A 26,883-nucleotide genomic window follows, 5' to 3' on the forward strand; every position below is an offset into this window, starting at 1 on the left:
TCTTTCACAGACTGGAGGAGACGCTGTCTTATGTTATCTAAACCCTCTATTCCTCTCCCTATCTTTGCCTCTGAGAATTCAGTGCTAGTTAAAAGGAGCAGAGTCACTTTGACAAGCTGCCAACTTGTTGCTAGAGTCCCCTTGATTTTGCACCAACATTTGCTACAGAGACCACTGCAACTTCACTGAAAACGCAGCCAGCCAATATCGCTCTTCCATTAGAAAACTCTGATCAGGAGAGTAGTAAAAGCCAGAGTGAATGGCATTACCCAAATTAATTGAAAAATTAGCAGAATTAATGAAACAGAAAGGAAACAGATAGTCTTGCAAATAACACACTAAACAAAATTTTCATAACCTTTGGCAAAAAAAAAAAATGATGTTAAAGTGAGGGGAGAAGGAAGGGAAAGAAAAAGAACTATTGATATTACCATCATAAGCTATATCACTTTGTGAGAATCTCCTTTTACCTAGGGTTTTACACCTACAAGCTTCCAAGTAGGGACCTTTTGAAATCAACATTTTATTAAGTGATTCTCAATAAACTTTGAATGCTCTAATGGCATTGATGAAAATGAAGAATTAGCTCCTGCCTCAGTGCAAATTCATGAACCCAGAAGTATCAGGAATTGCCTCTGTCAGGCACCAATCAGAGGTAATAAAACTTCGTATTGATCAAAGGAAGACTGTTACTACCTGTGCTTACCATTTCTCAATGATAACACCTGCTTGGCTATACAGCAGTCCACAGCCAACTGTTCTATAGTTGGCTCCAAAACTGTTTCTGTTGAGAGGGATGTATCTGGCAGTTAGTAGACTGCATGAGAAGCTGGGAAGTCATTGTGGCAATTAGTCTTCTCACATCATGCTTCTACTGTGGCTGGGACAGAGTCTCAAAGGATAGTCTGGCAATACTTTTCTTTACCCTGCACTGTGTATCACCAGCTGAGGCCAAAAAATGTTTTTTCCCAGTTAAATTGAAAAATGTCTCGTCCTTAGCAGAGAGCCCTGTAAATGCTTTCAGTGTGCTATCCCACCCCCCAGTTAAACTTTCAAAAGTCTTCTAGAAAAGAGATGGCTCTTCTAGATCTGTGCCTGCTGATGTTCAAACACTTTTCCTGCCCTCTTTCTAACATGAAATCTGCTCTAAAAGAACCTGGGCCACCCAGGTAACAGCTCTTCTATAGCTGACTCCCACTATGGCTGTAAGTAATGTTTTATAAGGACAGCAAGTAGAAGTCTGTTTGTTAAGTCAAGAGCGAGTATGTTCTTAATAGCTTTTCGTCTTACCTTGAGAAGGAATGGTATAGCTATCTGTAAGGTCTTTTGGGCAGATTTTTGGTCTGTTCTCACACCCTACCTGCTGGAGAGGTAGGATGAGGAGGCTTGGTACCATAGAGTAACACAACAGAGTTAATTGTGTTTTCCCATGTTAAAGGAGTTTTTAGTAGTTCACTTGTGGGTGGTCTGCAAAGGCCTGTAACAAACTTATTTTCTCCAGTATTTTTGTCCTGTGCAAACCTGGTATCAGACCTTCTATGCTATTTTTAAATGAAGGATTTAGGCCAAAATAATGTAATAGAAGGGGCTGATAGCTTATGTAAGATTGTTAATCTCTTCTACGCTTCCTTGTAAAATAATATGAGATTTCCTACATGATGGACCAAGACTAGATGAGCTGCATGGAAGGACAGAAAATGCAGGCCTGGTTTGCTCTTGTTGGCTTGTTGAGTTCTTTTTTGTTGTTTTTGTTTTTTGTTTTTTAATGTTGCCTCAGGCAAATTTGCATCTAACATTAGCCTCCTAGAAACACACTTTACTACACAATGGAGAATGTTCTTCACTTATTTGTTGCTTCAGGCTAACAGGCTGAGCTATTTTGCATTGAATATGTGTCTTTTGATCTTGCTTTATTTTTCTCTTGCCATTTTGTTGCAGCTAAAGAGCTCATGATTAGGAGAAATCTGTAAGTGAAAACTGCCAAAGGGTTTGAAATGATGAGATCGGACTCACCAGCCAGTGCTCACACTGAGTTCTTTGGGGGCCACAGAAGCCCTGTGTAATACTCAATGACTGAGAAAGAAATCAGTTTAGACTCACTTAGAGGAAGCATCTACTTAATGAACGATACATTCTTTGCCCTGTGTGCTCTGATTCTGGCCTCTAATGGCAGATTTTCTAAAGTTCTTATGTTGTTACTCTCAATCACAGTATCTGTGATTTAGCTGTTATACAGAGGTAGAGTTATCTGTAGGAAATTGTGTATCTGAAATTACCTTAATTGTTAAATAACTTTTTATTAAATGCCTGCAGGCTTTTCATGCACTCAAATCCTTTCTGCACTGATATACTCAGAACAGAGAAATTAGAGACTCTCACTTCCTTAATTTTATAGTCTAACAGAGCTATAATTTTAATGTGAAGCATTGTGTGACACGGCACTAGGTCTTATCCAGATATAAGAATGTTCATAAAGATTAAGGGACTCACAGTATGTTAGAGCAAAAGGGAAGGACATATAAATAAGCTGTTTTCTTAGATTGATTCATGTTCTCAATGCAAAGAGTGTGGCAAAAAAGATGGAATGACACAGAAAATATGAACAAAAATAAGTGACTTATACCATGTCTATGAGATTACTACATTGTAGTCTCAAGACAGGATAAATACAGTCCTTAAGACAGTAGAGAGACTAACTATTCCAATTCTGAAGAAAGCCATCCACACCACTCTTCCTGAAGTTTGAATATAAGACCATATCTTCATAAGCTATCTTGGTTACTTTCTTTAGTAAAGTTCTTTTGGAAAATACTGTGATTGAGGGTAAGAGAAGAGGAACTTTAGGAAATTTCTCCTTAGAGGACAAGAAAGGGCAAGATATAAGAAGCAGTAATATATTATTATCCATTTGGCTGAGATAAGCTCAGTTCTAAATCATTTAAAAATTTTTGTTAATGTTTATCCCTCTCCCATGCAGTATTTTTGGGGAAGTTTTGCTTGATCCTGATTGCTGATTTGGACATTGACATCCATAATGAAAATATTGTATCTTGTAATAATCAGAGAAAAGAAATGTGGGACAAAATTTACCAATATTAAAGAATGAACATAGTTTTAGGTGAATAGCTACAGTGCCTCCTGTTGACTGGAAGCCTCTAGAATGTAAATTCAGTGGCCTTCCAGGCAATAAAGGATCAGTGAAGAAAATTCCATTCTATATACCTTTTTACCACCCTTTCTGGTTGTCTTCTTGGTCATATTATTATCTTGAAGGAAACAAAAATTGCTAATTTCGCAGTAAAGAATAGTGGGGATAGAAAAATGTTTCAAGTTCTGTGAGATCAAATTAACCTGTTTCACTTGAGATAAACAGTGAGAAATTGGTTATGATGCAGTCACAGCCCCTCTATAAACTCATAGAGATTAGCTTATGTTGCTGAAGGTAGTCAGTTGTCAGTACAGCATCTGAGTATGAATTAAAAATGTTCACTTGCATACTTAAATGTGAACGTTAGGACAGGAGACACAAAGCAATATTAATGTTCATATTCACTGGACAAGAGGAGAGACATATTTGAAAACATGTTTTCACTCTGAAGCGTATTTTCAGAAATTATTAGTTACAAAGTTTCTACTACATGTTTTGTTTATATATGTATTATCGTGTATCATAGACATATTATTGAAAAGATATTATCATCTCTTCCAGGCAAAGAGAGGCAGAGAAAGTGGTAGTGGCAAATGAGGGAAATAAGATGGCTGATTTAGAAAAGACAAAAGGGCCTCATCCTGCCTCCTTTTTCCTCTTTCGAAACCACTGGGAATAGTAACAGTCTTCCATGTTCAAGACTGTATTAGGAAGAAGACATCTCTAAGAATGTGAGATGAGAAGAGTAAGATTCTTGGTATACTCATTGACCCATTGAATGGCTGTTGAGAGATTTTATTTGCCAGGTACGTTGTATGGCAATGGAAATGCAAAGAGTGAGAAGACATGGTCATGTTTCACTCTTAATTATGATAAGAAGCAGAAAAACAAAGCATTAAAATGCTGGCACAAGCAGGCAAGCAACTAGGGCAATTGCAGAATGCTTCACAAGGGAGGGCACGTCTGAGATGGATTCTGTGTAGTAAGTGTGAGCTTGCCAAGTGAAAAAGGTTGCAAAACATACTTTAGATGAAAGGGAAAAAAGAGCTAGGAGGAATGAACGTGGAGTCTTTATGTAAAGAATAAGATTTGTGGCAGAGGGGGAGTGTAATGTGGAGAGAGCAGGCTGCAAAGGTAGTTTGAGCTGACAATCTGGGTGAACTTTTACAAGTCAAAGACAAAGTGCATTTGAATATGATCGACTTTATATATGTTCTGTTCTGTATGAAGGATGAGTGGTGTAGTGGTAGGTGAGAGATGCAATACTGGAGGCTAGAACATCAGTAGGAAGTGATATTGACAAGAGATGAAGAAGTCCTAGACAATATTAGCGGCAGTGAGGATGGAGAGTAGAGGCCGATCTCAGGGGAAAGAAATGTAAAAGTAATATGTGATTACAAAAATGACCTGAAGGAGAAAGAAGGAAACAAGGATGGCTCTGTGGCTCCTAAGTACATAATCGCAGATGGCTTACGATGCTGTTAAATAACTAAGATTGGGAATTTGGAAGGAGGACAAAAGTATGATAGGAGATAATGAGTTTCAATTCAGAGTATGCTGAATTTGAGGTGCCTTCAGTTAATCTATGTGGAGCAGCTGAGTATGCCATTTTAAATTTCAATCTGATGACGTGTAATTAAAGCCAAAAAAAACCTGATGAAATATATGAAAACTACTCCATGTGGCCAGGATAAAAGAAAAATATAATCCTGGAGAACGACAATATATGAAAGGTGAGTGGAGAAAGAGGGGGCTGATTATGCAAGTTGAGAAATAGCAGGAGATTGAGGAGGAGAGACAATAAAATGAAAACAGGTGGTGAATAGTGTTGAAAGCTATGATGTGGTTAAATAAGACAAATACTTAAAATAAATCCATTGGATTTGGCAATTAGTGGATTAACAACATCGTTCTGAAAGTGGTCTTGATAGAGACAGATGAAGGTTGATGTGTCTGTGATGGAGAGTGGCTATTAATCAATGTAATATTGACTATTAATATCAACATTATGATTAACATCAACATAATTAATATCAACATTATGTTAACTATTAATTAGTCAATGTAATTTTTGCTGCTATTCAGGTCAGGTTCCTGAGCACATATGGAGATTTCAACTGAGTTCCCGGTACCATTTCGAAAGGTTTTGATCATAAATGTTGATAAGTAATTCAGAAGAAATAAAGCAACCATTTCAAAATAGTGCTTTATTAGATTTAGCTCTTTCCCTTTCTCTGCCCATCTTTTCATTTAACAGCCATTTTTTGAGAGTCACTGTGAGAAGAGATGCCTCTTCCATAACACACTCTTAAAGCTAGAGTGTCCCAGGGACAGAGAGGGTGGGAAAATGGAATACAAATGCTCTGAGGCTAAAAAGATGGTGCTTTTGAATCATATGGGTCTTTCTAGAACTCAGAATATGACCTCCACCTTGTAGCATCTGTGGCTCTCTCTTTAACTCAGGCTGGCTGTGAAATTTCAGGTAAGTTATTCGGTGAATTTAGTAGCACAGGAGGTGATGGCCTTTGACTTTTTCTCTCTCCCAAGTCCAGACACTGGTTACTTCTCCTCACCTTTACTGCCCTCCCAGGGTCAATGCTTTATTAGGCTGGGGATTGTAGTTGCAGATATCATCCTCCAGTTTGAGTAGCCTGAGCTCCTTCCAAGAGCTCTGCCAGGCGGGCTTTCCTCTAAAGCTCATCGGCTCTTCCCTTCATGCCTCTTGGTAACTTCTGAAGCTCTTTTTCATCACGTGATTCCAAGTCCCATTCATGTCCTAATTGTTGTTCAAGGAGAAACAAGGCCTCAAGGAAAGGTTTATATGAGGGGGAAAAAGTGAGGGCTAGAGAAAGGAGAAAAACCGCAAAAATAGTTTGTCGCACAAAGGTGAAGTCCTCCTCATACCACTGTCCTTTGGCAGAAAGTGCTGGAGAAAAAAATAATTTTGGAGACAGGAAACATAGAGATGAGGTGAGGTGGAAAGTGGGTGATGGAAAAAGCAAACATGGAAGTCAGAAAAATCCCTATGATTTTAATTCTCCATGTGAGAACTGTCCTTGTGATTTATAAGCATTCATCAGTGATCTATCGGTTTCTTGTCAGCCGGGGGAGGGGACCACTACATTTCCTTCGCCTGAGATGGATCTGTTGGATAACATGTTCTGCTTCAATTTGCAGCTGCCAGAGTCCCCTATTTCACATTTGAGTCCACAATGTACATTTAAAAAATTAAGACTTCTTTTGTTCTTTATATTTATCTGCCTTTATTTCTTTTATGTCTACCTCTACCAGTAAAAGCAACATAGACAGCAGAGCCCTTTTCTAATGGCAGCAGCGATAGACAGTCTCGTTATCTATTGTTTACCTACATACTTACTATATGCTAACTCTGTTATATCACACAGGCTATATCTATCAATTGTCATAACTTAGAAGGCATAAATCTGATCCAAATTACATCTAAATGCATGTAATGATGAGTCATGTTATAACTTGATTCTGCTCCGATGATAATATTTACATAATGCTGTATATGATGACTGTAAAGTAAGGGGCTGGGTTTTCAAGTGAGACTTATGGAAAATAGTCTCCTGACTTTATAGCCATCCATGCCTCATACACCAGAATGCTCATCCTAAGTGCATTATAATTTATTGTAAGCACTTTTATTTCTCCCTACTGCAGGAATGAGATAAAGAGTAAACCCTTCGCTCTACAAAGCACATTTTTTTCCTTCGAGAACTTAGCATATTTTTTATATTTACTTTGTAATGACTCAAAAGGCAACAACATTTTCTTTAAATAGCTGTGGAGTTGTTTTTAATTGCATAGTGAGTGAAATTTTTAACTAGAAATTGGAGCCAGGATTTCAAGACTAATTTTACGCTTTCAAAGGTACAACTTAAAGGCAGGGTTTTTCTCCTTCTAAATGAGAAAGATTTTTCACAGAGCACAGAGACTGATAGCAAGAATCTAAACAAAAGCAAGCTTTAAAATTGCTTCTCATCCTCATTCAAGCAAGTGGGGAGGAAAGAGGAGAATCTACAGTTCAAAGGAGAGCAAAGGGGTGTAGATTCTCGCTACTTCAGTGAGAGTATAATTGCCACTCAGGCACTGAGAAGAAGGAATGAGCCTTGTTCTTGCAACTGAGGGTCCACATAGCATAGGGTATGCCTCATCTAATCTAGGAGGAAACCAGATTCTGCCTAGCAGATCTCAGCAGATCACAAAATACAACATGGACCCACTGTTGTCCTCTGTCCAGGCTACCCTGAAGAGAGAGCCTCTTGTGGGTTCTATCTGATCACAAGTGGAGAGGTGGGACTTCCCTGGTGGCACAGTAGTTAAGAATCCACCTGCCAACACAGGGGACACAAGTTCAATCCCTGGTCCGGGAAGATCCCACATGCCACAGAGCAACTAAGCCCACAAGCCACAACTACTGAAGCCCGCGTGCTACAACTACTGATGTCCGCGGGCCTAGAGCCTGTGCTCCACAACAAGAGAAGCCACCACAATAAGAAGCCCCGTGCACCACAACGAAGGGTAGCACCTGCTCACACCACAACTAGAGAAAGCCTGTGCGCAGCAACAAAGACCCAACACAGTCAAAAATTAAAGACAAAAAACAAGTGGAGAGACATGTAAGGCCTGAGCTCTCTAGGCACAGAATGTCACAAATCCTCTAAGAATGTTCCACAGATGGCCATTAGAGCCTAAGTTTACACGACTGCACTCTAACCATGTTGCATCACTATCCTGCTTTCAATTTCATGTTTATGGGCTTTAGAGGACCAGCTATCACCCAGAGGGACCAGACACAAGAGAACATAGGCCCTTAAAAGGTAGTTTCCCTAGATGTGCCTGTTATTAAGCAAGGAATTGAATTAAAACAATAATATCTGGAGATTGCTGGATTTAGCTCCAAAATGGGATTTCTATGGAACAAAAGTCCAAGATTCAAATTATGAAAAGTGATGGGCACAAAAATTTATGATACTTTTCCAAAGCTCACTGGGTACTGTTAATACGTTAGCCCATTTAATAATCACAATCACATGAGAAGCAGTCATTATTCTTGTTTTGCTGAAGAAAAGCACTGAAGTTCTTCAGTAATAGTGGACCCATTTAGGGTCCGGTGCTGCTCTCTATGTTTAAAATTAATCCATTTAAACAACTACCCACTGAAGTTTTCGTTTTACAGATGAGAAAACCCAGGCACAGAGAGGTTAAGCAAATGTCCCAAGATCACAGAGTGAGTGTGTGATGGAGCTAAAATTCAGAGCAGGAAACCAGCTTCTCATCCTAACTTGTAACCACTCACCATGCTGTCTTTCTCACTAAGTAACTTGCCTAAAGCTACTAAACTACAGAACTCATGGCTTTTCTACCCCACCACTAACAAGGAAATGGGGAATCTTGAGTGATGGTGTGATTAAGGTGATGATTTATTTTCTAAAGGGACCAAGACTCTTCAAAAGAACCTAGAAGAGCTGTTTCCAACCACTTATAAAAATTCCTGGGACCGATTGGAAGTCCAGCTGTGACTGGGATAGAAATCAGTTTTCTCCTGGTCTCAGTCTCAAATTTTCTTTTTAGAATTTTTATCTTCCTCTTTTTCATTTTTTTATGTAAATGTAGAGAGACACTGTTAATGTGACAACCAGAGAAACACAGATTTCCTAGAATTGACTGTTGAGGTGTATTCAACTCTTAATTAGGTGGTTCTGCTCCTTCTCTACTTGCCCTTCTCCTCACCTGTACCACCTGCTTGGAATATGTGTTTATGCTCCTTCAAGAATATGAACCTGAAAATATAGCATATACATATGTGAGAATATGTATATGGCTGGACAAGGTGCTCCCTAGTGATAATAAGAGACAAAAATATCTAGGGAGGACTTTTTATTGCTCCGGGGATGGCACAGATTGTCCTGGCTTTACTATTTGCCACAGTGGATTTTTTTTTTTTTATAGATGATAAATCATTCTAATGGGTAGTAACCCAATCGAAGAAAGGGTGCTTTGTCAGTATAGCACATACAAATATCTAATGCAAATTGAGAATTTAAAGAAATACATAGTTGATCTGATATGTATTTAGTAGATATTCTATAAGGAGATGAAGTTTTTGAATGATTTGGGTAAATCATTATTTTCCTTATAGTCATCCCTATATATGACTATTTCCTTTTTATTTACCATACTCTACCATGAGAGAGTATGAGTATAAGCATAGGTATTGTTTTACATCTCATGAAATGTTTCCATGTATATCATGTCATTTTATTCATAGAACTACCCTAAGACTGGTTCTAAGAGGTTGGGAAAAGTATCGTGAACCTCATTTTACTTATGAAAAAACTAAGATACAGGAAAGCTAAATGACTTACCTTTTCCAAAAGGAAATAGACTGAAGGTCAGAGCTTAAATTTGTTACCTTCAGGAACCAAACAGTGTATGTCTTTTACCGTAACATTCCATCAATAGTATGCACATTCCTGAATCATCGTGACCAGCAATAGATTCACATGAATCAGATTCCTGTGCTTTACTGCCTCTGTGTTCTCACCCTTCTGAACATCTGTCACTACTGTGTGTGCATATACACGTGTGCGTGCGGGCACTTGTGCACGAATGTGTACAAAGGACTTATAGTGGGGGAGATTATCGTATCATATGGATGATGTCATGGTTAAATGGTGTTAATTGGATTAAAATTCAGGATGAATTTAGGAAGATAAACCATCATGAATCTAGATTCAGTGTCTCCCTACAGAAGATCAAGTTTAAGAGAGCAGACATGCACAAGAACAAGAGAATGAGGCCAAGAGAGCAGACAGTGGTCAAAGCCAGAAGTCAAGTCTGGAAAGAAGTAGAGATGGGAGCAAGGCAGTTAGAAAACCGAAGCTTCTTGTTGCGGGAGAGGGAAGCAGGAGTGCCTCTGAGGGTCAGCAGTGAAGCCTCACTATTCTCTTATTTCTTTCTGAGTTTAATCTTAGAACGTGGTAGTAAATCAGAGATGATCCAAAATGTTTAATAATTCAAAATTCTTTAGATTTGGCTTCTAACTAATTTGGTGTTTTTTAATGTGTTTACTTATGTGTTGCTAGACTTCATTATACTTAAAATAATATGATAAAATGACTTTTGACTCAGAATTGGGGATATTTCTGATACTCTACTGCATCCTCTGCTTAGAACGTTTTCTAATGCTGAGAATGTACTGCATTAATTTCCAGACCAAGTGTCTTTCCTTCTAGAGGGAAATGAGTCTATGGTAGTTTTGCTGATTCACTAAGGATTTTATTTATAGGGTTAAAGTTATAAAACAAAAAGCATCAAAATAATGGGGCCAACACATTCCTGAAGATTTCCTTCCCATCCATATCTTGAATCAATCCACATCTTACAAAAGAGAGAGACTCACATGTGAAAAAAATAGTAAAAGTTAATTTTAAAAAATAGCTTTTCTATGACTAATGGCTAATTATTTCCTTAAAAAGTCAAATTTGCCCCAGCTGGGTTGATTCTCCCTTACCTGTCCTAAGTATTATTGACCCATTCCTCTTTTTTATACAAGGGGAGAAAACCAAAACACGAAGGTTAAATGATTTCTTCAGCATTAATTTATGAAGGAACTAAGTTATAGCTGTCTCATGTACTATCAACAGTGTACAAGATTATATTGTTGTATAATTAAGATTCTAAAACACAACAAAGGGGCATGATTCATTAACTACTAACTTACAACCAAAGTATTGCTAGTCTTTATTGTAATGTCTCTGTCATGAACTTATAATTCAAGGACTTTGCTGGTGGCAGTGAAGTGCTTATAAATTAAGAAGCATATGCTTATGAAAAAACAGTATTGCACTGTAGATGTTTGACCGGTGCTTCCAGATATTTAAACCAAGAGACCAAGGTCTAACTCAGTTCTTCAACTTCAACCCTGCCAACATTTTGCATGGTCTATGTCTTTGTCGTTGGGGTGCCCTTTACATTGTAGGATGGTTAGCAGTACCCTTGGCCTCTAGCCACCAGAAGCCAGTAGCAACCTCCCCTTTCCAGTTGTGACGTTCAAAAAATGTCTTCAGATATTGCCAAATATCACCTGGGAGCACAAATTGCCCCCAGTTGAGAACCGCTCATCTAACTGTTCTTTCTTCATTTAAGAAACACATCGCTCTCACCCATCCCGTTCCACTTTCCCCAGTCCTTATAATTAAAACGTATGAAGATAGATAACTGGTGAGAAACTAAGTAAAATGTATTTGTTTGTTATTCATGAATAAATACCAGATTATACTCTTGAGAAGTAGAGAAAAGTTTGGATAAATTCTAATACTAACTTGGTCCATTTTTAGCTGCCAGTAATGCTTATTAAAAATGAGATGTATCTAGTAGCAGTTGAACAGGCTTAATATCTGTTAGATGTGTATCACTTACAGCAAGGATGTACTGTCAGTAAAAATGCTAGTAAGAAATCTATTGGTACAAGCCAAATTTAGCATTTTTTTTCTGCCTCCAATTATAGTCATCGTTTTGAAAGCATACTCCCCAGACTTACTGCAGTGTGAGTGGAATTGTCAGTGTACCTATTTGTGTAAGTGTGCATGATATACTCGGTGTAAAGTATTCGCAGAGATTCAATGCTTGGGATTTTTACGGGTGCGTCGACTTTTTGGTGACACTTTTATGAATTCACACATACTGGACAGGGAAGTTAGAAATGTGTTTGCTTGACTTTCCTGTTATTTTTTTAAAGCTGATTTTAAAACAAAAATCGTAGGTTCAGAGTTAAAGAAAGTAACCCACCTGAGATTTGTGGGTTCGTGATTAATGTGGGCAACTCACTGAATGTTTATCTAGTGCTTTACACTTCTTTTCACTGTTGTTCACATGCGATATAGATTATTTCATTCCCAGAAATGATCTTTCTTTACTGAGAACAATTTTTTTCTCTCTTTTGATTTCGTGTTAATGCCACACTCAATAATTCTCTCTAAATTTTCCGTGTGTCTGATAATTCTTATCATCACTTAAGAAAAGTTAAAATAGTTACCATCTCTCCTGCACCTATTAGATAATTAACAAATATTTGATAATTGATCTAATAGCAGTTTGTTAAATTAAATTCAGTTTATTGATTCCACATTTCAGTGAGTGCCCACTGTCTACACAGTGGGTTATGCTGTTGGCCCCATTAAGACTCCATAGGTGAATTCATGAGGGTCACTCTCATTAATAATCTTATGAGGAAGGATAAGTACAGATAACTCTCATGCAGTGTGGAGTATACTGCGGTCATAAGAATGAGCCAAGTAAAGGATGAGACACTAATCAGAGAAGATTTCCTAGAGAGGTGACACTTTGTATTACATCCCCAGAAATCCCACCTAGACTGGATGGTCATTCTCTGCCCACTCCTCTTGGCACCAACACCTACTCTCTTTACCATGCAGTCCTTTCTAAATCCTGGAATGATTTGCATATCCAGAGCTCCTGTAGGAAACATTCTGTTAAATCCAAACAACACGTAACACAGACTTTAAAAATCTATCTCTCTAGACTTTCCCTGCTTTGGCCAAAGCTGATTTTGAAGGTAAAGTCACTAGGTATTTAGCTTTGAATCAGATTGTCTGGAACTGCAGCAGCATTCTGGGTGGGGGATAATTCATTACCGTATTACAGATGGTGTGGCATGAGAATTCTCATTTACTCCATGGGCATGCCTAATGCACATGTAAGCCACTTACCTTCTAAATGCAAGCTGGTGATGCCTTTTGGCTAGTCAGTGTGTGCTGGAACCCGGGTCTGCCTTTAATCAGCATTTCCTCATTTCCGAATAGCAAGGCATCTGTGACTACCCTATGTGACTGGTTATTTTCACTTAAACAAAAGTTCCACACTTTTGTGTAGTTGAAACTGTTACTTTGACTCTCACCATCTTTTTTCTTATGTGCACTTCTTATGGTTTAAAATAGTTGCCACCTTAAATCAAAATTTAAATGTTTTTAACGTTAAATTAATTCTGAAATTGTGGGATTGTTTTGCTCATTTTTCAGTATGAATGTTTTAGCCATGTTGTAGAAAGATTATTTTCTAGTTTATAGAATCAACACATATACTCTGAACTATTAACTACATAAATAAAGAACCCTTAAATATCTGGAGGAATAGTTTCCTTTTTAAAAATACTGCATTGTGCTCTTCTGGTGCTCGGAGTTGGCTAATTATACTGAGTTAGTAAAAAGTAAGAGTGTATGTGTGTATGGAGGTATTCTAGTGTACCTTTCACTAATTTGGAAGAAAAAAAAGTATGAAAAGTAAGTATGAATGAAGCACAATGTAAAAATAAGATGTTATGTAGATTGTCACAGCAAAATTTCCACATAACGTATTGTTTCGGTAGATGCATTTTTATGGGTCTGGCAATTTTACTGAAATAGTCAATGACTTTTTTTTTTTTAAGAACTTTTATTGAGATACAGTTAACATACAATAAACTGCATATATTTAGAGTGTACAATTTGGTATCCCAATCTCCCAGTTCATTCCCCCTAGTCAATGACTTCTTTACGTAAGATAGATCTGAACTCTCTCAAAGAATAATTCAGAATAATGATCTGTGTGCTAATTTTAATTTTCCCCACAGACAAAAATTGCTAAAATGTCCAAAAGACCCTAAAGATTTGACTTAGAAACTCTACCTTATACTGATAAGGAAATCTGCCCAATTCATTAGTGGGTGGGATGAGGGGTGGAATGCAGGTAACCATTTGTCTTCTTTCTGCATATATAACAGTGTTAGTTCATATTACAGGCGTTTACCAGGGTCTGTTTTACAGTAGATTAGTGTTTGGAGGTACCATAATGAATAAGGCAAAATCTCTCTTTATTTGATATATAGGCTATATTTATGTAAAATACATACATTTTTTTCAAGATGAACATATTAAAGCCTTATCCCGGGCTACACAGCATTCAAGGAATACCTCTATGTAATAACATACCTAGTTACTGCTGTGTTTTGCTGTGTAGATGATAAAGAAAAATGCAAGGATAAATGTGATAGAAGATTTAAAATGCATTTGCAGAGAGAAATGTCCGTTCTTCTCAGTAGAAACGAAAAACACAGGAGACCTACATCAACAACTTTATGATCTAGAAGAAGATGGCAAATAATCTATTAATTGATTCATAACCGATTCTAAGTTGAGAAGTGCCACAAGTACCACCAAGGACAGAGACATGATGCCCCCAAAAAATAGGGGAGGAAAATTAAAATTGAGTCTGGAGAGAAGCAGCAAGCATCCATTAAGTTGGCTTTGCCCTCCTGTTTAGAGGAGCTTTATAAGATCAAACATAGTTAATCTCGATAATACCTGCATGGCAGAGAAACACATACTGGAGATACTAAATGATACTTTAATCCACCTATGTTTCTGAAAATAAATAGGTGGAGAAGAAAAGAAAGAGCTGTGTATCACGGCACCCAAGTAATTAAATAAAATTCTCATGTCTGCTGACATATGCAATTCCCCCAAAAATAATGGGATGAGGAGGCCTTTTGAACCATAGGTGAGGTATTTTTAAAAGATTCGGCATTTCTCCTTTTTTTAAGAGAAATGAGTTGGCCTCTGTATCTTTACAGCGGTCAGCCTGTGGATCGTGCATCAACTTCCTGTCCATGCTTGGCTGCTTAGACCTGAGAGAAAACCCGATTGGACTTGGTTTGGAAACTACAGGGGAACATGGTGTTTTAATTATTCTGCTATCATGCTCCTGGCTCCTTCTGTCCATCCCTCATGCCCCAGAGTACTGAGCAGCTGGCTCTGCAGCTGTGAACAGGGTCTGAGACAATCTCCCTGTGGGGCAGACATAAATCTTGCCAAAGGGATACAGAGAGGAGATTTTTTCGCTTGATTTTTCCATTTCCAGATTCTTGCTGAAATTGAAGGAGTGTGGTTTTCTGCATTAAACCCTTTTACGTTTCTAAAATAAGTAGTTATTTAAATAGATATTTTTTCCTTCACGTTTCTTGGAATAAGAACTACAAAATTAGGTTTTTCATCTACCATAAAAGATTGAATTTATCCTATTGTGCCAGAAATGCTGGTAGCAAGCTGTCTTGCCAGCAGACAACCTACTGCCCTCAGCAGGAGGAACCAGGCTTAGGCAAGATGATACAAGCTCTGATTTTCCTGATACAACACCTGTCTCCTTACCCTTGGACCTGCTCACACACTTCTCACTCCTGGGTGCGGGCATTCCAGATTTGGAAGGAGCAGAAGCAAGTTCTGAAATTCCGTCTAATTCCTGCAGTGGTGGGGCATAACTTGATCACGTGAGTCTTTAGGAAATACTAACGTAAGGAAAAACGCAGTTCAAAGCTGAGTAAATATGCCACATCATCAACTGTCTAATTCTCAAAGTTAGTTAAACAAATGGAGTTCTGTGTGACTGACCTGTTCCTAGACAAGAGGGAGATAATACAGCCGGAAGTCAGTATCTATTTAACTTTGTCTGCTTACTCGTACTGATTGTTTATTGCCACATTGGGTATAATATAATGACATCCATTCATTGGATGATAATTAGATCTTAAAGGAGAAATTGTGACAGTGTTTAGGACTCTAAGACATGGCATGGCATGGCCATGATTCATCCTGCACATAATTATTTCTCTTGATTGGCCTTTTTGAGTCAAACTGTGTAGAGAATGAATGTAGATCCAGGTATGGCTAAGGCTCTAATGTTGTTATTCTACTTTGCCAGGTGCGTTGTAGAAGATAAGAACTCGAAGGTAGCCTGGTTGAACCGTTCTGGCATCATTTTTGCTGGGCATGACAAGTGGTCTCTGGACCCTCGGGTTGAGCTGGAGAAACGCCATTCTCTGGAATACAGCCTCCGAATCCAGAAGGTGGATGTCTACGATGAGGGTTCCTACACTTGCTCCGTGCAGACACAGCATGAGCCCAAGACCTCCCAAGTTTACTTGATCGTGCAAGGTAAGAAAAGGTGGTAAAGGAGAGGTGAGAAAATAACCATGACATACAAAATGCTTGAATAATCCTTTCTGAAATAAAACAACACTTCCAAACACATTATGGTACTTTAGTATCTCTTTTCTCTCTAAAAGGATAGACTTTAAATGAGAGAACTAAGGAGGATGTAGAAAGAGGAGTCTTGCCACTGTGAGCCAGTACCCTTGGTGAGAATGTTTTCTTTTAGCCCTGAGTGTGAAAACACACAGCAAAGGCCACATCTGTGTCCACAGGGACACAAGAACACACAGAATGCTCAGAAGCACGTGAAGTCCACTTTATCACGCTGTTAGTTACTGGATGCTTTTGCTGAAGATTTGGTTTTTATCTGTTCTCAATCTAAAGAATATCACTAATTATCTGTTTTTATGAGAGTAAATGTTATTTGGAAAAATAAAAATTTCCAGAGGCCTTGACATCCTCACAGCTGGCTAGCTCTCTTTGTAGATTGTATCTCCATTTAATGGCAAGTTATTTGTGAGCAAGTGCAGTGACGAAGACCTGCAAAGTCATCAGGGATAATCTGCTTCCAGATTGGGGTTTCCAAGGGCACATCTGAGTCACGGTTTTACAGGATGAAAACCCTAAATGGTATACGCAGGGCCCCAAACTATAGCTCTCTTGGGTCCCTTTCCCCTTAATTGCAGAGTGAGAACAAAGCTGATCAGCTGCACAGTTTTATTGCAAGTGGAGTCAAACTACCAGCAGTTTCAATCCATCTATCAGGAAGGATCTAAGCACTAACAAATATTAGGGCTGTGTTCCTGTAGTCTTGATTTACAATTTTATGTAAATTTAATGCAAATTAGGCATGGCCCTAGGCTCCTGTCAAGATTCCAATGCAGTCAGTTGCATGGCAAAGTTTGACTGTAGCTTCTATTAATGTGTTATGGAATTGATTATTGCAGCATTTAAATTACTGCTCTCCCAACTCCTCTGATTAATAGATTGAAACCAGAGTAAAATACATCAGAGACTTCTTGATGCAGGGGTGGTTTAGTCATGTGACCTCCATCTTGGTCCATTTGCAATGGCTGACAGCTTCATTTTATTGCTTGTAAAAGGCATGTCTACTGACTTACAAAGTTCCTATCACAATCAAAGCATAGAATGCTTTCCTTGTAGTTTAGTGGAGAGTGCTTGAGTTCCTTAATAAGAGATACCAGGGTTTGGATCTCAGGCAGCCCATTTAAGTGTGTAAATATAAGTAGAGATGTGTAAATATGTAAATGGCTTAATTTATCATCTCCCTCAAAACACAAGCACACACATTCACACATACACCCCTCAAGACAAAAGGAGAAGTTCTACCTCATTTAATGGCAGAGGGAGGGGAGATAACTAGTTTATTTAAGGCCCCTTAGAATAGATTTTATCTGATGATCAGCTCCACATTATATTATGAGATTCCTATACAATTTTAATACCTTCACAGCCTTTAATGTGATTGGAAAGCTACTAGAGATGGCAGCTAGAGAATGTCTATTGTCCTATAGGGAATAAAATTGGGCAATCTGAGTATTACATTCCTTGGTTTCTAGATGAGGAAACAGAAGTTAATTAGATTTAGGTTACTTGCTAAGGGTCACACAGAGAGTTCAGGGAGTAGTTTGAAGCCAAGCAGATCAGGAATCAAATTTGAAGCACTTTCTATTGGAATGGAAACTTTTTTGTTATGACTTTTTTTTTAATTTATTTTATTTTTCATTTTTGGCTGCATTGGGTTTTCTTTGCTCCCTGTGGGCTTTCTGTATTGCGACGAGCGAGGGCTCCTCTTCACTGCAGTGCATGGGCTTCTCATTGCAGTGGCTTCTCTTGTCTGGGAGCATGGGCTCTAGGTGCTCGGGCTTCAGTAGTTGTGGCACATGGGCTCAATAGTTGTGGCTTGCGGGCTCTAGAGCACAGGCTCAGTAGTTGTGGCGCACGGGCTTAGTTGCTTCACTGGCATGTGGGATCTTCCTGGAGCAGGACTTGAACCCATGTCCCCTGCATTGGCAGACAGATTCTTAACCACTGTGCCACCAGAGAAACCCTCTATGACTCTTTAAGAACTAGCAGATTCATGCCTGAACTCTTAGTGCCTAGTGCCCAAAGCCCTCTTCCTTTTTTCTTATTCATCTCTGCACTTTTATAGCTACAAACATGACCATCTTGAGAGACTCAGAGCTAGAACTAGGTTAGATCACACCACTTATACCTCCATACTATGTGGGCACAAGTGAAATTAATGTTATTAAGTTCAACTTAATATTAAAGGATGGAGAAAAACTAAGTAGAGGTACTGTTTACTCATTATCTCATTTGATTCTAATAATATAACTATTAAGTAGGTGTTAATAACTTTATTATAAATATGAAAAAGGTTGAAATTCAGAAACAATAAGGAGCCGCCTGTTGGCTTAGTATAGGGTGAAAAAACCCATATCTGTTTGATTCAAGATATTACAGTATTTTCTTTTTCACCATATTGCTTTAAAAGAAAAATGAGCCACAAAGCCTGTTCTTGTAAAGGTGATGAAGAAAGGTTGTCTCCTCCTTGAGCCTGCATTATGAAGGGGGATTTTTTGGACATTTGTATGGATGTTGGCATTTGATACCTAGCACCAGATGGCTGATTCGCTTCCCCTCGGGACGTTCAGTTTGTGATTATGTCAGTGGTTCCACCCCTTCACGCTGTTTGTTCACACTGCTTCCTACTCCATGCCTTAGCTCTACATGTTTTCACCACATCAAAGACACTGCCTCTAGGTATGGCTGCCATTCTTCTTTCCTCCAGTCCTACAGCACCTTCCTTCAGAATGTAAGGGTCTTTTCAATTTTTCAAGTTCTTCCTTGCTCACCAGACATAGTTTCTGCAAATCCTGCTTAACTAGTCATTAAACAAATAAATACTGTATTCTTTTTCTTTGCCCAATGGTGAGGTTACCTTTAGCTCAAAGATGCTGTGAGATATCACCAAAGAATAGTAGTTAAGAATGTGGGCTTCAAATCTCAGTTTTCCTTCTTGATACTTAAATAAATTGTGGGGTAAACCACTTGATTTCTCTAAGGCTCAGTTTTGTCATATGTAAAATAGAGATAAAATTAAATTTTTTAACCCTCCTAATGAATTGTCAGGATTAAATTACATGATCTATGTAAGCCCCTAGCTCCAGTGTCCGGAGATCATGTGTTCTCACCAATAAGATGTTGATGATGATGATGATGGTGGTGGTAGTGGTGATGTTGATGATGATGTTGGTGATGATGGGGATGATGATGGTGGTGATGATGGGGATGATGATGGTGATGATGATGGGGATGATGATGGTGATGGTAGTGATGATGGGATGATGATGGTGGTGATGATGGTGATGGTGATGATGATGGTGGTGGTGATGATGGTGATGGTGATGATGGTGACTATGATGGTGGTGGTGGTGATGTTGATGATGATGACAACCACTGTGGAAACAACCATGCTGCTGCTGCTGCCACTGGAGTATCTCTCATGAGGCTCACTTTTGCCTGGGGTGCTGCCCAGAGTCTAACACCTGCTTCCACTCATTGTCTGTTACCCTTGCAGAAGGCTCTTTTAGCTGTTATTCAGGTCCCTCTGAAGTGCATTTTCTCCAGTTGTCCTTTTTCCTTAGCATCCAGTCTTTAGCTTTACTTCCTTAAGATTCTAAAGGGCTTCTTAGACCAGCATCAGCTTTAAGTTTTTAGCTACATTTACTAAGGATGTCTGAGGACAACATGCAGCATGCATCAGCAACACATAGAGGGTTTGTTAAATTCCATTTTAGGTTGGTGGCACTCCTCCACACCAGAATTTCTGACTAAGTTGTTCTAGGGGTAGGGCCTGATACTTTGTACTTCTAACACATTCCCAGGTGATACTGATGCAGCTGGGGCAGGGACCACACTTTGAGAACCACTACTTTAAAAGAAGTATGTACCTTAAGAACATCTGGGGAAATAATCCTGCATAATTCCATTCAATTTCAGGTAATGTTACCTCCCCCAATAGTCCTAAAACTAATCTTCTTGGGTGTGAGACAGGAAAGATAGATTGACAGATACCTTAACTTTCAATGATAACATCTTAGGCCCTCTAAGGCTTCTTACCTCGCTTAGTCATGTAGAAAGAAAATCTCCTCTCCCCAAACTGTCCATTTTCAGGTATCAAAGATGGGGGAAAAAAATGGTTGAAATATTAAACTGCTCTGGACTTCAAAAGTCTCAACTTTATAAATGTTGAAGTGTTTGTCCCCCCACGTTTCTCCTGCATCCTATCTCCCCTGGAAGCTTACTTTCCTTTTACATGTTCCCACACGTTAGTGACTTTTTCAACATCGCCAACATTTTCTCTCTTACTTTGGTGATTATTTTTCAGAGAGAAAGTAGGGTTTTTTTTTTTTTTTTTTAATCTGTTCATGAGGGTTGTTACACACAAAATAACCTGTGCTGAAATAAATATGCTACATGGTTCACTAAACTCAATCTTTAGCTAAATGACATCGCCACACATCTGCCTCATGAGGAATACAGGTGAAAGTTATGCATCAGCAAATACACAAATCAATAATGACCTTTGGGATCACTTGTGATTAGTAATAGTAAATGTTGCATCTGTGGAAGCCAAGGCTATTCAAACATAAACATTCATTTGAGATACTTAATATATGATGGGACCCATTTCTAAAGCGAGATATTTTGGTTCCTACCCCACCTCCTTTACGGATTCTATACTCAAAGACTGAGAAAACATTACCCTTAACTTCAATAAAATAAACAGATTCCTTTGGCATCCTTCCTATTAATAATGTCCATTTTTTTTCTCCAAAGGTTACCCTCTGATGATTGTGTGTTTTTTCTGATCATGCCACAGATGGAGGCACTTGTGTTATGGCAATATTTCTCTTTATCTGATCCTTGCATAAGCTGCAAAAAAGTCAACAGTTTGGTTTATTATACTTTTTAAAATGCATATTCCTGAGAATCACTCCCAGAACAATTGAATCAGAAGCCTTGGGAATGCAGCCAAAATTTGCAAATACATTATGCTCTGCAGGTGATTCAGATACCTGTGGAAAAACGAAGAGCTACTCTTCTAGAAATCTGAGCAATCAGTGAGAGGGATTTGCTGCTGCTGCCTGCCTGCTCATTTTCCCATATGACATGGCATCAAATTATATCTAAAACTCTGTGAAGCAGGTATTAGGGCCCTGTAATAGAAAAATTAAAAGTAAAATAAAATAAACCTGTGTAAACTCTGTCATACAGAGTGAAGTGAGTCAGAAAGAGAAAAACAAATACCGTATATTAACACATATATGCGGACTATAGAAAAATGGTACAAATCAACCGGTTTGCAAGGCGGAAATAGAGACACAGATGTAGAGAACAAACATGTGGACACCAAGTGGGGAAAGCAGGGAGGATTGGGGGGGAATGAATTGGGAGATTGGGATACTAAATTGTACGCTCTAAATATATGCAGTTTATTGTATGTTAACTGTATCTCAATAAAAGTTCTAAAAAAAAAAAAAAAGGCCGCTTTCCATACTCAGGCCATTAATCCAAAAAAATAAAAAAAAACCTGAGTACTCATTGAAAAAAGAGATTAATCTCATCTTCTTGAGCCCTGGGAAAATTAACTCCAATAGTTTTTTTAACTAACGTTAAGAATCTCCATGTGTATGAGAATACAGTGGACATCCTAACATGATGATATTTTTAAAATGTGAATCTTGTTTTTAAATATCTCATTTACCATACCTTACAACATTTATCATATTTTCAATAAATGTATTACATTATTCTTGAGTCTGTTACCCATACTAGAGTGGTAATTTCCATGTTGAGTCTTTTGCTCTCTTTTTATGCTGTTCTAATGTGGTTAACATTGTTTTTAAAATGGCCTCACCTGCATATACTAAAATTGGAGATAATTTTTTAAAAGCATTTTGGAGTTTTTGAAATGTATTTCTTAGTTAATATTTAAATTGCACTATAATATTAAATAGAATCCCGGAAATTTTTCCCATCACTATGACTCAAATCACACATGTGGATTTTGGGAATCTCTCCATTACTTGTAAGGAACTGTATTGCATAATTACCTTAATTAACCAATATAATTATTGGAAAAATGTGAACGTCGACTCCTTGTAAGACCAAACACACTAGGCCTTTCTTTTCAAATTCCTGCACTTAAAACACCTAGTTATCTGTATCTCATTAATCCAAAAATATTCATATTGGCTTACAGTTGTCTGTAGATTCCTTCTTAATTTAATAATTGAAAATTCAAGTGTTAGGAAATATTTAATTTTTTCATGAATGCTAGTCTAGAACTTATTGTTTCTAATATTTAAATTCTTGGATGCATTTTGCAGTCCTATGAAGCATTCCTAATTCTGACCAAACTCTACTACCCAGAACTCCAAGTAGCTATCCTTTTGATCTCTTTTCATCTCTTTCTTCTCTGCTTCTTTCATTATTTCCTTTGTTCTTCCTTCCCTTCCATCCTTCTTCTTTCCCTTCCTTAATCAGCATCCTGTTGCATTGATTATTTTTTCAATAACTTAACATTGGCTACAAAATTTCATACAAAGTGTTTGTTGCTGCATTCCAATTCAACTTAGCCTGCAGCTCTATACATGTTTTAAATGTTCTAATGACATAAAGAATTTGAAATCTTCTTTAGTTAGATTTTATCTGGTGGTTAATTCTGTTGATTATTGAGAATCTTACTAATTAACTGGAATTCTTATTTGGATTTTACGTGCTAAAGTCTACTAATTCTCTTACTCTTCAGCTTAATTTTTCAGACAATAGCCTCTTGATTGGCTGTTAATAGGTCAGGTTCAGACTTTAAGGACATCACTCTCCACATCTGCAATCAGATAGCCAATGTAATGGAAAGAAGCGAAACTTCGGCGCTAAAATATTTGAGAATATTACTTCATGCAGTTTTAATTTGATAGTCCCCCTATAGGAAGGACTTCAAGTCTTGTCTAAATCAAGCCAACCCGCTCATAATTAATTACGATCTCCAAGCTCCATATAGGTACCTGAAGTCCATATTTTAGTTATTAAAATAAGGCCACTATTAACATCCACATACTTTCTGCTCTAACCTAGATTTTGTCTTTCTTGAAGATGAGAAAAATAAGAGAAGAGAGACAAAGTTATTTTAGTACCAGAGCTGGCTCAGTATAAAAACCTAGACTCCGTGAGAGGAAGAAAGCTACTTGAAGACACAAACCAGTGAACGTTCAGCTGTATTCAAAGATTCAGTATGTTCTTGAATCATTACACCAACAAGGATTTTAATACCTCCTGGTCAGAATTTTGATGGTAATTAGGAAATTTGGGAGTGGGCGTTTATTTTGTATTGGATCTGCACGTGCTAGATAGTTGAGCTACAAGTCTATGTCACAGTTATTTTTACTTACATTTACATAATATCTATGTGTCTACTTACAGATGTGCTGGGTTTTACACAGAGATTTTACCTATTAAGATAAGCAAAGCTACTCTTTCAAATATTTTCAAAAAGTACCGTAAGGTGCCATAAATTAACATCATCTGTAGCATTTATGTTTTCTGTACATTAACGAAAGGACCCCCCCAAAAAAATCAGTAAAACAAAATAAAAAACCCTGTGTACTCTTAAAAATCTTTTTTTAAAGATTTATTTATTGTTTTATTTATTTCTTTATTTTTGGCTGTGTTGGGTCTTCATTGCTGTGTGTGGGCTTTCCCTAGTTATTTCTTTATTTTTGGCTGCATTGGGTCTTCATTGCTGTGCGCAGGCTTTCCCTAGTTATGGCCAGCGAGGGCTACTCTTCATTGCAGTGCACGGGCTTCTCATTGCAGTGGCTTCTCTTGTTGCGGAGCACGAGCTCTAGGCACTCAGGCTTCAGTAGTTACGGTGCATGGGCTCAGAATTGTAACTCGCGGGCTCTAGAGCGCGGGCTCAGTAGTTGCTGCACATGTGCTTAGTTGCTCTGTGGCATGTGGGCTCTTCCCCAACCAGGGATCAAACCAGTGTCCCCTGTATTAGCAGGCAGACTCTTAACCACTGCGCCACCAGGGAAGTCCCTCTTAAAAATCTTAAAGACAGTTTTTTGAATTCATATATCTAAAAGTCAAGAACGATGGTATATATATATATATATATATATATTTTAATATATGGGCATGTTCATCATTTCATTACCTATAAATAGGTGATGTATTTTTAGACAATGAGATGGTTTGTGTTTTCTTTAAAATTTGTCAAATCCTAGGTCTGCGTCAGTGATAGATAAAATATGCAAAAGACAATAAGGTCTCTTTTCTTCTTTTGAGTGAAAAAACTAGGCAAGCTGGAGTGTAGTGGGAAAGCAGCCCTGGCCTGTGCCAGGGTCTATCCAAGGAGAGTTTCTAAGGGGATACAACCACGACGGTGCCCAAGGACCACAAAAGAACGGCATCTGAGTGGGGAGGCAGTCATGGAGAGTTAGGACCTTGGCTACATTCAAGAGAATTGAGCAAGTTAATAAATATATTGAGGATAATGATAACTGGTTTCTTATTATTGGAAAAAAGAAGTATACATATGTAAACGGGAAAGCTAAAATGAGCCCTGTGGTACTGAATTGAAATTGGAGTAATTAGTGTTTATTCACTGAATTTTACTAGAAGGTAGATGCCTAGGTAGAAAGAAAAACAGATTAAATATGTGTGTATATTTCCTAGATTCATACACTGAGAGGGCGCTGGAGCACTTATACACTAGTAGCAATGAGCATACCCATCCTCCAGATGTTCGTTTTAAAACATCACTTTCCACCAAAAGGAACAAGAGCTACTAGAAGAGATAGATGATTCCAGGGCTGGGGGGAGGAAGGAACAATATGAGTTTGGAGCATCCTTTGTGCCAGAAAGTTAGGGAGTCCTCAAAGAAAAATGAGGTATGTCCAAAGTACCCAGAAGCCAGCTTGAAATGGACTTCCACTGACCAATTCTGGGACAATTTGGGTATTGAAATAAATGATAGCAATACATTATAATATTGATAGTAATATAAATTTAACAACAGTTATTAAATAAGAGGATATAAAACTCTTCCTTATAATAGAATTTCAACAAATAATTAGAAGGAATGATGGAATTGAAAATTATCATTTGGCAACAATTGCAGAAATAATTAATTCAGGCAAGAAACATCAATGGATTCTAAAACTAATAGCTGAAAGTGAAATAAGGACTAAGAGTTTTACCTAATCTCAAAGTAGCTCCCCATAAAGTATTCAGGGAAAAGAAGAATACAAAAGACAAAAATGTAGAGAAATCTAGCTGACACCAAAGTTAACATTACAAGTTATGGGACAAATTGGCGTCATGTGCCAAACAATAGGATACAGTGAGCAGAATATAGCATCACTTCTGTGATATTTCTATCAAAACCTGAGCCTAAGCATAAAAAGATCCTGGGCACACCCAAATGTAAGGATGTTCTGTAGAAAGACTGGCCTGTAATCTTCATGAATGTCCAGGTCATGAAAGTCAGAAGAGACAGAAGAAATGCCCTAGTTTATCATAATATGATACTGGATATAATATGTTATCTTACATTCGATCATTTTTTCTAGAAAAGACTTTATTGGGACAATAGACAAAACTTGAGTCTCTGGGTGAAGAGTATATGGAAGTTCTTTGTATTGTTCCTATAATTTGTCTGCAAATTTGAAATTATTTTAAAATAAAACTAAAAGCAAACAATAATAGTTAAAGTAGGTCTCAGGATTAAATATCAGTGAATAAAACTCAAAATTATATTAAATATTATGTAATCAAGCAGGATTTTTTCCAAGCATAATTCATTATAAAGAAATATATGAATCAAATACATTACATCAAAAAGTCAAAGGAGAAAAATCATGAGATAATCCCAATAACCAACAAAAATGCATATGATGTAATTCAACCAGTCTCTATTTTTTATTTCATTAAATACAAATTTAGCGAACTAATTATAAAGGATGTCTTTTTTAACATGAAAAAGATGGTTAGCCTCAATAGTAATTAATTCAGGAATAAGGCAGGATACCAACAACCAGTTATTATTTAACATTATTCTGGAGGTTCTGGTCAATGCAATGGGACAAGAAAATAAAAAGATTTAGTTGTAACTAACACAACATCGTAAAACAACTCTACTGCAATAAAAATTAATTAAAAAAAAATAAAGCTAATCTGCAAAAAGAAAAAAAAAGATTTAGTTGTGGGAAAGTAGGAAAGAAACATAACAATATTTCCAGATAAAGTGATTACTTACTTAAGAAAACCCTCATAAATTAATGACCAAAAATATTAGCACTGATAGCAGTTTGATAAGTCGTTCAATTATCTGAAAAAACATGTAAAATTAAGAGTTTTTATATTTGGTTATAAAAAGCACTTACAAAATATACTATAAAATGCCCATTTACAAAGCTTTAATAATATAAAAACATTTAAGAATAAATTAAATAAACAATGTGGAGAACCTAAAAGCAGAGATTGATACCACTTTACTTGGCAGGAAAGGGTTTTTTCTGTTTGTTTATTTGGGGTTTTTTCTTTTCTGGGGTATGTTTTGTTGTTGTTGCTTTAATGGAAAGAAAATACTTCATTCTTGAATGGTAACACAAATAATTTGAAGACAGTTTT

The 26,883-nt window shown here is 37.5% G+C and overlaps 1 protein-coding gene across 1 annotated transcript in view; it reads left to right on the forward strand.

Moving 5' to 3' along the window:
* LSAMP (limbic system associated membrane protein) overlaps window positions 1-26,883 on the forward strand; it is a 626,032-nt gene that overhangs the window by 336,229 nt on the left and 262,920 nt on the right. Inside the window, exon 2 of the mRNA XM_057697840.1 lies at window positions 15,929-16,161. Coding sequence (XP_057553823.1) covers window positions 15,929-16,161 — 233 coding nt within the window. The remainder of the gene's footprint in view (window positions 1-15,928; window positions 16,162-26,883) is intronic.

This window comes from Hippopotamus amphibius, chromosome 10, assembly GCF_030028045.1.
Source record: "Hippopotamus amphibius kiboko isolate mHipAmp2 chromosome 10, mHipAmp2.hap2, whole genome shotgun sequence".
Taxonomy (NCBI): Eukaryota; Metazoa; Chordata; class Mammalia; order Artiodactyla; family Hippopotamidae; genus Hippopotamus; species Hippopotamus amphibius.